Consider the following 10,781-nt stretch of genomic DNA (forward strand, 5'->3'; position numbering starts at 1 on the left):
CGTTGGGGGCGGGGCCAGGCCGGGCTGGTGGCGGGAAGTGCAGAGCTGAGGGCTGAGTTGGCGCGAGAGGGTGAGTGGGGGCGGCTGCGGGGCAGGGAATGGGGGCGCGGCTGTGGGACTGCGGCGGGGAGTGGGGCCGCGTGGCGGACGGGGCTGTGCGGATACGGGGGGCAGAGCTGTGGGGCAGGGCCGGCGGAGAAGGGCAGCGGTCCGGGGTCACGCTGTGGAGCTGGGGCGTGTGGAGCAGGGCTGGGAGCTGTGGGGGTGGCGGTGTGGGGCCGCGCTGTAGGGCTGGAGGGGCTGCGGTGGTCGTGGAGCGTGGGACGGCACGGGGGGCGGCACGGGGGGGGCGGGGTGGTTCCCGCCGTGACCGCTTCCATCCCCGCAGGGCTGCAGCCATGTCCGTTGCCCGCCCGCAGCGCCAGGCCACCATCGCCTTCCCGCGGCGGAGGAGCGCCCGCTGCAATGCCGCTGTCCTGGCCAAGGCCCCCCCGGCTGACCCCGACCCCTCAGACCCCACCGCCCCGTCCCTCTCACCGGTGTCCCCACGTCCCACAGAGCCCGCCCCCATCACACTGTCACCCCGGAGCACAGCACAACCCCTGAGCCCCCGCAAACGCCTGGGTAAGAAACGCTCACCTCCTGGGGACCCCCGGACAGGGGCAGCCCCAGCCCTGGGCCCCGTCATGTGGGGCTGCGGTGCCCCCCCGTCACGCAAAGCTTCGCTTCTGCAGGCGATGACAACCTGTGCAATGTGCCCCACGCCACGCCCTGCTCCCCGGCCAAGCGCTGCAAGGAGAACCGCGGCTGCCGAGTGCTCTTCGGGGACCCCACGGCCTCCCCGGGGAAGCAGAGCGCGGCGGGGCCGGCCGTGCTGCAGCGCGGGCAGGAGACGCCGCAGGGCTCGGGGCGCAGCGCGGGACTCAGCCGCAGCCGCCTCTTCAGGCAGGAAGGTGGGTGTGGGCGGCGGTGGGACGCGTCCCTAAAGCCGGGGGCGGCCTCAGCCCGTTGCCCACCCTCGTCCCCCTCGTTTCTCCCACCCCTGCCGTAGGCACGTGCTACCAGCAGGCGAAGCGTGTGCTGCACGCGGCGCTGCCCGAGCGCCTGCATGGCCGTGAGAGGGAGGCGGCCGCCGTCCGGCAGTTCCTGCGGGAGCACCTGGCTGCGCGCCGCCCCGGCAGCCTCTACATTGCAGGAGCGCCCGGCACCGGGAAGACAGCGTGCGTGAGCTGCGTGCTGCGCGACTGCAAGGTGGGTGTGCGGCCATAACCCCCTGCCGGGGGCTGAGGGTCCGTCCTGCAGCCTTAGCCCTGGTCCTGGTGTGGGCTCTGGGATCTCATCCCGTGCTCCTGGTGAGGACTGTGAGTTCTGCCCCTGACTCTAACTGCTCCCGGGGATAGGCTTAAGGTCCGCTTCTCTGCCCCGAACTCTGCTTGTGGAGGGCTTTGGGTCTCTCCCATTCCCCTAATCCTGTTCCTAGGGTGGCCTTTGAGGTCCCTGGTGCTTGGGAGACTTTGGGGGCAATCCCGTCCCCTGCCACTGCCACTGCTCCTGAGTGTGGGTGGGTTTTGGGGTCCCATGCTGTGCTCCTGGGGTGACTTTTGGGATCCCATCTCCTGCCCCTAACTGCACTCCTGGGCTCCGTAGCGCCTCCTGCAAGAGGCTCAGAGTGAGCACATGGGGCCCTTCTATGGGACTTCTCAGGGTGGGCAGTGGGACGCAGACGGCCCTATGTGACACTGCCCCATCCCCGCAGGACGAGCTGGCGGGCAGCCGCAGCGCAGTGCTGAACTGCATGGCGCTGAGCAGCGCCCACGCCGTGTTCCCCGCGGTGGCGGAGCAGTTGGGGCTGCCCACGGCTGGGGCGGGCGGCAGGGAGCTGACACGGCGGCTGGAGCGGGCGCTGACGGCCGAGGGACCCATGCTGTGAGTCACGTCGTGGGCGGGGGGGAGGGGACGCGAGCAGGGGGGTGTCGCGGTGTCCCCAGCGGGGCTGTGGCTGACCGTGTGCCCCGCAGGCTGCTGGTGCTGGATGAGATGGACCAGCTGGGCAGCAGGGCGCAGGATGTGCTCTACACCATCTTCGAGTGGCCGCGGCTGCCCGGCTCCCGCCTGGTCCTCATTGGTGAGCGCGCGTTCCCAGCCCCTATAAATCGGGGTCCCAGAGCCCCAAAACCAGAGCCCCCCGCCCTCCTCACCCTGCTGTGCACCCCAGGGTTGGCCAACGCGTTGGACCTCACCGAGCGCCTCCTGGCGCGTCTGCACACCCCCCCGCTGCCCGCCCCCCACCTGCTGCGCTTCGCCCCCTATGGCCGGGAGCAGCTGACTGCCATCCTGCACGGCCGCCTGGAGCAGCTGCAGGGCGGCCCCGTCCTCGAGCCCAGCGCCCTGCAGTTCTGTGCCCGGAAGGTCTCCGCTGTGTCCGGCGATGCGCGCAAAGCGCTCGATGTGTGCAGGTGGGTGTGGGGCTGTGGGGGCCTTTCTGACCCACGCCATTTGGTGATGCTGGGACGGTCCCAGCCGTGCTGCACAGCCCTGTTTGCGCTCCCTAATGCTTTCTGCTATGGAGCTTCCCCGCTTCTCCCAGCCCTGAGCGTGGGGATGCGGGGAGCACGCAGCTGTGTGACGTGCTGGGGACAGCGCGGTGTTGTGGTGTGGTCTGGGGGGTCCGAGCCCACCTTTGGGTGCTGACGGGGCTGCGTCCTCAGGCGTGCTGTGGAGCTGGTGGAGCTGGAAGTGCGGAGCCAAACCCTGCTGCAGCCACTGCCTGGTGGTGAGTGACGGACCCCCGGAGGGGCACTGACCCCGCTGTCCCATCTGGGGGCTCTGTGCCTCTGCCCGTCTCGCGGCACCTGAAACCCTTCTGCCCCTCTGCAGGTGACCCCACAGCCGCGCCCTGCCCCGTCCCCAAGAGAGTGGGGCTCCCGCAGGTGTCCCGTGTCCTCTCGGAGGTGTTTGGGGACAGGATGGCACCAGGCAGCCCCAGGGCTCGCGATGCGTTCCCGCTGCAGCAGAAGATCCTCGTGTGCTCCCTGCTGCTGCTCGCCCGGCACCTGCGCACACGCCAGGTCACGCTGGGCAAGGTGAGCGCTGCCCGTGGCCTCCTCAGGGTCCCCAACGTCCCCTGGGTTCTCCATGGGCTCCGTCGTCCCTGAGCTCCTCCATGTCCCTGAGGTCCGCAGTGTTTCTGGGTTCTCTGTAGTCCCCGTGGTCCTCGGCCTCCCCAACGTCCCTGAGGTCTCCGTGATCCCCACCGTCTCCAATGTCTCCTTGAGCTCCCCAACGTTTCTGGGCTCCCTGCGGTCTCCAATGTCCCTCTGAGATCCCCAGTGTCCCTGAGGTCCCCAGTGTTTCAGAGTTCTCTGTGGTCCCCACGATCTCCAGTGTCCTCCTTGGGCTCCCCGTGGTCTCCGATGTCCCCTCGAAGTCCCTGGGCTCCCCAGGTGTCCCCATTGTCCCCTGGCTGCACTGACGCTCCCTGCCCCCCCAGCTCCACGACGCCTACAGCCGCGTGTGCCGGCGGCAGCAGCTCCCTGCGGTGGACCAGACAGAGTGCCTGTCCCTCGCCACCCTGCTGGAGTCCCGCGGTGTGCTGGAGCTGAAGCGTGCCAAGGACAGTCGCCTCACCAAGGTACGGGCACAGCCCTGGGGACAGCCCTGGGGACAGCCCTGGCATGCCGTCCCCATGGCACTGAGCACTGCGTTGCCCCTCCAGGTGTCCCTGAAGGTGGAGGAGGAGGAGGCGCAGCACGCACTGCAGGACGCCACGCTGGTGGGCAGCATCCTGGCACGGGGGCTGTTCTGAGCCCCCCCTCACCCCCCCCCTGCCCCATGGCCGCTCGGTGGCAGCGCTGTGGTTTGGTGGCCCCATGGCTGCGTGGTGGCACTGCAGCCGCTCGGTGCGATTCCCACCCTGGAGGCAATCGTATGCAGTTTTATCGTTATTATTTTATTAATTGGTGTTAATGGGAGGGTGGTGCCTGCCGCAGCCCCCCGCGCCCCCCCTGGCCGTGGTGCGTTCCCCCACTGGGTGTGGGGATGGCTCCATTGGAGCTGTGCAGGGACCCCAAGGTGGGGGGGATGCCTGGGGGTCCCCCCATCTCCTGGCCCTAATAAAGTCCTCCTTAATTATGCTGCTGCCGTGGGCTTTGTGTCCCCATCCTGTGGGCTCAGGGCTGGCCCCGCATGGCCTCTCAGCCCCCTGCCCCCCCCCCACCCCCCCCAGCTCCTCCACTCGTGTTAAATAACGGCGGCGCTGACCTAATTCTGCAGCTTCCCCGCTGCGGGGGGGCTGCGGTGTGTGGGGGGGTGCAATCTCTGGGTGCCCCAATCCCTGCCATTGCCCCTCCCCATCCAGACACTGCCCCCCCCCCCTCCCAGGCCGGGGATGTTGGGGTATTGGGGGGACCTAAAAGGTGCTGCTCTCCTCCTGTAGGGCTGATCGGTGTTCCTGCCATGTACAGCCACGGCGGGGGGGACAGATTTTGGTGCCCCCTCTTTGCTCCCTGTCCCAGGACTCTGTGTCCTTTGTCTCCCGTCTCCATGCTGCGGGGCTGGCTGGGGCAAAACCCTTTGGGGGGGGGGGGTGTCCCCATGCACCCCCCCACCCCGTGACGCAGCCCCGGCGGTGGCGGTGCCTGGAAGGAAGCGGTGGCCGCGTGTGACCGCAGTGACGCAGCTGTGATGCGGGTGGCACCGCGCTGCCGTGGGCCCCCCCATGGCTCCGAGCGGAGATGGCACAGGGGATGTGAGCAGAAGGCCGCGGCCACCTGTGCCGAGCAGCGCATCTCGGGGACGTTCTTATAGCGCCGCGGGGACGGGGACGGTGCGGGGAGAGTGGCGCCCACCGCCGTGTGCCCCCGTCCCCCCCTCAGCGCTCCGTGGCTGTGCCCACGGGCACGGCGGGGGCCCCGTGTCTCCTCGCCGGTGTCCCCAGCGCCTCGCTGTCCTCCCTTGCACTCTCCTTACATAAGCAGCCACGTGGCCGGGCACGGTCCCCTCCCGCTGCGCTGTCACCGCCGGCACCCAGATTCCATCTGACAGCCGCTTCCGCTCCGCTGCGCCCCTGATGGGCACCGGGGACGGGGGGCACAGCGCGACCCCGCCTGACCCCGAGTGGGGACAGCGGCACCCACCCCGTGACGCGTCCCATAGGGGCACGTGGCCGACCGCGGCCCCCCGGTGCTGTGGGGTTGGGGGCGGCTGGGGGGGGCCCGGCCGGGCGGGGGGCCGCGCGCATCTGGCAGTGATTTGGTGCATTCCTCCGGGCTGAGCGCATGCCGGCGGCCGGGCCTGGCTGCGGTGTGTGGGGAGGGGGCTGCAGCGGGACCGGCCCAGCGCTGCTGTGTGCGGTGGGGAAACTGAGGCACTGTGGGGTGTGAGGGCAGTGCTGCGCTGCGCTGCGCTGTGCTGTGCTGTGCTGCATTGCTGCTCCCCATCCCGGTGCAGTGGGTGGGCGGTGTTTGGTGGCGGTGGGTGCTGAGCCCCAGTAGTGGGAGCAGCGCCACGATTCACGTCTGTGTGTCCGCGTGTCTTTGTGCAGCTGTGTGTCCGTGTATCTCCCTGTCCATGTGTCTGTGTTTGTTTCTACCTGCCCGTGCATCCCTGAGCCTGAATTCCCGTTGTAGTTCCTGCAGACCCCATTGCTGCCCCCACCGTGGGCTCTCCATGTCCCCGCAGCCCCCGGAGGCAGCTCAGGGCCCCCCACGACCCCTCCAGCTCTCCCTTCTGTCCCAGCTGCCCTCTCCCTGCTGCGTGCCCCCCAGAGTGCTGTCCTCCAGGGGCCTGGCCACGATACAGCCCCCCTGCGCTCGGTCTGTCCCCCTGGGTGACCCCCCCACCCCTCGGGGAGGCCATGAGGCCCCTCCTCCCTCGGGGGGGGGACTGTCCCCACCGGGCCCCGAGTGAGCCGACAGGGAGCAGCTCAGACCCCTCCCAACGGAGGGACTTGGATAGGGGAGGAGGGATTGAGGGGGGGGGGGGGGAGAATGAAGCTGCAGACGCGGCCCCTTTAAGCCCGCGCGGCCCCTTTAAGCCGCCCCCCCCCCCCCGGGCGCGGCGCGCGCACCCACTTTCTCCCCTTCCGCCTTTCCCGCGACTTCAAAGCGCTCCGTGCAGCGCCGCCCCGCCCCCCGCGGCGCCCCATTGGCGGGAGGGGCGGGGCCGGGGAGTGGGGGCGAGTGAGAGCGCGGCGGGGGCGGGGCCAGGGAGGGGGCGGGGCTCCGCGGCGGGGGGCGGGGCCAGCGGGAGGCGGGGCGGCGCGCGCCCTCCCGCCCTCTCTCCGCCGCCGCCGCCGCCGCCGCCGCCGCCGCTGCGCCCCGGGCTGAGCCCCGCCCGGCCCGGCCCGGCCCGGCCCAACCCCGGGTAAAGTTTCCCCCTCGAGCACATGACTCGCGATGGCCGCTGCCTCCTCGCCTTGAGCCTTTCCCTTTCGCCGTTCCGCCGTTCTTCGGCTCCGCTCGGGTCGCCGCTCGCCGCCATGCAGCCGCCGTTACCCGGAGCGTCCCGGCCGTGAGCGCCGCGCGCAGGTACCGCTCCGCCGCATTGTGTTCCGGGGGGGGGCGCGGAGCGACGCTGCGTTCCGCCCGCCGCGGCCCCGGGCCGGACCGACCCCCCCCCCCCGATCGCCCCCGGCGGCCCCGGGTGTCCCCCCCATAAAGGGGCGCTCCCCGGGTAGGGGGGTTCCCGTGCGGAGAAGGGGGTGCTCCGAGTGGGGGGGAGTGCCGGGATCCCCCCGTGGTTCGTTAAGGTTTTGCTCCCCCGTTTTTCCCCTTGATGGGGGGGTGCTCCGGGACTCCCCCCCCCTCCCCCCCCTTCTCCCCTTTCTGGCTCGGCGTTGCAGCCCCGCTCGCTTTGCCCCTTCTGTTTTTTGCATTGGGGGCTCCTGGGATGGGTGCCCCCCCCGCCCCCCCCGGCTCTCATCCAGCACCCAAATGAAGGCCGGTGGTGTGGGGGTGGCCGTCCCTCTTAGCGGTGTCTTTGGGGGCTCAGTGGGAGCGGGGTGATGGGGACCCCCCAGCATTCATTACGGTTTTGCCCCCTTTCCGCCCCTCCCCCCCCAGCCCCATCTTTTCCCCTTTTAGATTCGGGGCATTCTCTTGGGTTGGGTGCTCCGGGACCCCCCCTGCTCTTACAGGGGTGGGACCTCCCCCGTCCTCATAGGACATCCGAATTAAGGCTGGGGGGTCCCTTCCTCCCCGCTGTGGATGTGGGCGCTGGAGGAGGGGGTGCAGTGGGTGCTGAGCCTCCAATCCCCACTCCGGGCTCTGAGTGCAGCCCCCCCCCCCCCCCGGCCCGCTCCTGCTGCAGCCCTCCTGGCACCAAAGGGGGGGGGGGGGGGGGGGAGGATGGCACGCAGCCGTCGCTTCCCCTTTTTTGGGGGGGGAGTCCTGGGGTGTGCAGGGCGCTGCCTCCGCCCCGGTTGCGTGGGTCGGGCAGTGCCGGTGCGTGGGGCTGTTTGTGTGTGTGTTGGGGGGGACACCCCCGGGTGGGGGTCCGGGGGGGCGGCGCGCGGTGTCTGTGGCACTTCCTGGCCGAGGGGGGGGGGGGCGGTCCCGCGGAGGAAGCCATCCCTCTGCCCGGCTGACAGCGCTGGTGGGCGGCGGGGGCCGGGGAGGGGGTCCGGCTGCTCCCCCCCAACCCCCCATCCCCGCCCTCCGGCACACAGCAGCAGATGCTCACTCAGGCGGGGGCCGCGGAGGGGGCGGCTGAGACCTGGCCGACAGCACACAGCAGTGCGGGGTGGGGGGGGGCACTGAGCACTGCACGGACCCCTGAGGTTGGGGTGTGTGCGTGGGGGGGGGTGTGTGTGACCCCCCCCCCCCCCAACAGGAGCCCTCCAACCACATCCAACACAGAGCAGAGAACCCCCTCCGGCTGTCCCCGAATCTTTGACCTTTGACCCCGTTGTCCCGTTGGGGTGATCCCGGCTGTGTGTGTGTGGGGGGGTTGTCCCTTTTGGGGTCCTGCTGTCCCCGCGGTGCCATCTGCCTGCAGCTGCGTGGCCGCCCCGTCCGGATTAGCGGGTGACAGCCCCGTGGCTTAGCGGCCCCGCGGTCCCATATGTCACCGCGGCCCCGCGCCCTGCCCTTGGGGGTGACCTTGGGGCGGGGACACGCGTGGCACTGCGTGACACGGCCGTGGGGACCCCCGTGGCTGCGGCAGCGCCGCGGTCCCCGTGCTCGTGCCTCTGTCCCCGCGGTGCCACGGCAGCCTATGGGCGGCACGGCGGGGATGGCCGCTGCGCGCCTCGCCCTGCCCGGGTGTCCCCACCGCGTCCCCATTGTGTCCCCACGGCAGCACTGCCCCGCGGCGCTGGGATTCACCTCCGGCCCTATTTATAACCGAGGGCCGCGGCGCCGTGCCACGCTCACGCGGCGGAGACAGCTGCGCTCCGTGTCCCCGGCCCTTTGTGGGTCACCGCCACGGCGCTGTCACCGACGGCGGTGCCGTGGGGCGGCGGTGCGGCGCGTGGGGGGGGGGGGCTGCGGTGCCGGGGGCGGCGATCGTATCCGCGGTGCCACATGTGCTGATTACGGAAAATGGGTTAATCTCCGCGCGGCGGCCGGCGGCTCAGCGGGGGGCGGCTCGTGGCCGGGGCCGCGTGCGCTCGGTGCCCACCGCCGTCCCAGCGCGGTGACGGCGCCCGGAGTCGGGGCGCGCCGTGACCCGAGCCGGGCTGCCCGCGTCCCACCCGTGGGTGCCCCCGCTCTGCGCCGCGCCGCGCCGCGTTGTGCCGCGCTCATCTCTGCCGTCCGTCCACCGTCGGAAGCGCCCCGCGGGGCCGCGCTGCTCCCCGTGCTCCGAACGGCCGGAGGTGACCGCGGCGCGGGGTCGGATACCCGCAGCCATCACCCCGCGGGCGCCGACGTCCCCTAAGGATGCGCGGTGCCGTCGGTGCCTGTGGGCGCTGCCGAAGCGGCCCCGAGCGGCGTGGCGGCGTGCAGGGAGCATCTGGGCGGCGGTGCTGTCGTGGTGTGAGCGGCCCCGGGAGGCCGTGGGCACCGCGACACCCGCGGTGCGGTCACCGACGTCCCGCAGGGGTCGGTGGGGCCCGTGGTGCCGATGGAGCAGCCCGAAGCGGGCGGTGGCGGTGGGGCGGGGGGCCGCGGTGGGGCCGGGCAGCTGTTCCCGGGGAAGAATGGCGCGGCCGTGGCAGAGGTGTAACCGGAGCGCCGCGTTCCCGGTGTAACCGGAGCCGGCCCGGCCGCGACAGGTGGAATTTCAGCGCGCCGCTCCTGCCCGGCTGCGGGCACCGGCGGTGCTGCGGCGATGCGCCCGCGCCGTGGGGCGGCTGCTGGGGGGTGCGCGTCCCCGTGGGGCGACGGGGACGGCGGCGGTGCCGCGAGGTGCCGTGGGGCCGAGCGAGGCCTCGGGCTCAGCCCCGGGCCCCCAGCAGCGCCCCGCAGCTCCGGGCCCCGATGCCCGCCCCACGGCCGCGCCGTGCCGGCAGCGCGCGGGGCGCGGTGTGAATCACGGCTGCCCGGGGACGTGAGAAACGTGACGGTGACTCACGGCCGCGGCGCCGCGGGGACGTGGGGAGGGGGTCCCGCCGCCCCCAGCCCGGGGGGCGCTGCCGGGGGGCGGGGGGGCCGCGTGCCGCTCGCGTGCGAGGCTGTCCCAGCGCTGACAGCAGCGAGGAAACCGCGGGCTGCGGCCGCACGGCGGCTATGGGGCGCTTCCTGCTCTGCCCGGGGAGGGGGGGCGGGGGGGGGGAGAAGCGGAGGGGGGGCGGCGGCTGTGTGCCACGGGGGGCACCGCGCCCACGGCCCCCGCGTCCCCCATCCCCGCTGCGCGGCGGGACGGCCGTCACCGGGGGGTGCGCGTGGGGACGCGGGTGGCGGTGTCCTCTGCGCGGGGTTACGGAGGGCGGGGGGGGGGCGGGCGGGGGGGGGGGTTGGCAGTGCCACGGGGGACGCGGGGCCGAACCGAAACCGCGCCTCCTGGGAATCGAGAGCGGCGAGGGGAAGCTGCGGGCGCGGGCGTGCCGGGCAGGGCCGGCCGGGGGGAGTGGGGGGGCCCGCGGCCCCGGTGCCCCCGCGGAGCCGGGGGGGGGTCGGCGGGGGCAGCGGGGACACACAGACACGCAGGGCGGCGGCCCCACCGCTCCGTGTCACATCCGGCGCTGCCATCGCGCGGCAGGAAGCGCCGCGGGTTCGGGGCTGCGGGGCGGCGAACGGAACCCCGCGGTGCCACGGGAACGGCGCAGCGCCGGGGGGGCTCCGAGCCCCGCGGCGGGGCGGTGCTGAGCCCGAGGTGCGGCCTGGCCGGGGTCCGCGCGTCTGTCCGTCCGTCCGCCCGCTCCCCTGGGCCGCCCCCGGTCTGGGCGGAGGACGCGGGGCCGGACTTGGCCGCTCCGTGCGGGGTTGGAACGCGGCGCCGGATTCCAGGAAGCTGCGCGCCCCGTCCAGCTCTGCCGGGGGGACTGGAGGAAAAGGCGCCGGAGGAAGGGGGGGGGGGGGGAGCCGAGCACGGGGCCGGGCGTTCGGGACCCCCCCGTTCGGGGGCAGCCGCGCACGCGGGGTCTGCAGCCCCCTCCGCCGCCTCTCGCCCACCCACCGCGGTGCCGCTCCGTGGAGCTCCGGGGGGGCCCCGAAGTGCCCCGAGTTGGGACAGACGCGCGGCGGCCCCGGGCGGGCGGTGGCCGTGCCGAGTCCCAGCCCTGCGGTGGGGGGGGGGGGCGGGGGGGGCCGGCAGCGCGTTGAGTAAGTGGCCCCGCGCGGCTGGCACGGCGCCCGGCTGCACTTGGCACCCGCGAACGTAAACAGTTCTTCCCGCGCCGC

General features: G+C 72.9%; 1 protein-coding gene across 1 annotated transcript; it reads left to right on the forward strand.

The window, feature by feature from the left end:
* Positions 1–41: 41 nt before the first annotated feature.
* Positions 42–4,131, forward strand: CDC6 (cell division cycle 6). Its single transcript, XM_015299557.4, has 11 exons — positions 42–70; positions 389–624; positions 735–953; positions 1,052–1,251; positions 1,757–1,926; positions 2,019–2,125; positions 2,216–2,456; positions 2,709–2,773; positions 2,878–3,083; positions 3,491–3,631; positions 3,716–4,131. Exons 2-11 carry the CDS (start codon positions 399–401, stop codon positions 3,803–3,805), a joined length of 1,665 nt encoding a protein of 554 aa, XP_015155043.1. The 5' UTR covers positions 42–70; positions 389–398; the 3' UTR covers positions 3,806–4,131.
* The last annotated feature ends 6,650 nt before the right edge of the window (positions 4,132–10,781 follow it).

Source organism: Gallus gallus, chromosome 27 (assembly GCF_016699485.2).
Source record: "Gallus gallus isolate bGalGal1 chromosome 27, bGalGal1.mat.broiler.GRCg7b, whole genome shotgun sequence".
NCBI classification, from domain to species: Eukaryota; Metazoa; Chordata; class Aves; order Galliformes; family Phasianidae; genus Gallus; species Gallus gallus.

Coding starts and splice junctions, on each gene's coding strand:
- CDC6 (XM_015299557.4), top strand. CDS start 399: ATGTCCGTTGCCCGCCCGCAGCGCCAGGCCACCATCGCCTTCCCGCGG. Junction 1,252..1,756: donor GCGTGCTGCGCGACTGCAAG/GTGGGTGTGCGG, acceptor CCATCCCCGCAG/GACGAGCTGGCGGGCAGCCG. Junction 3,084..3,490: donor GCCAGGTCACGCTGGGCAAG/GTGAGCGCTGCC, acceptor CTGCCCCCCCAG/CTCCACGACGCCTACAGCCG.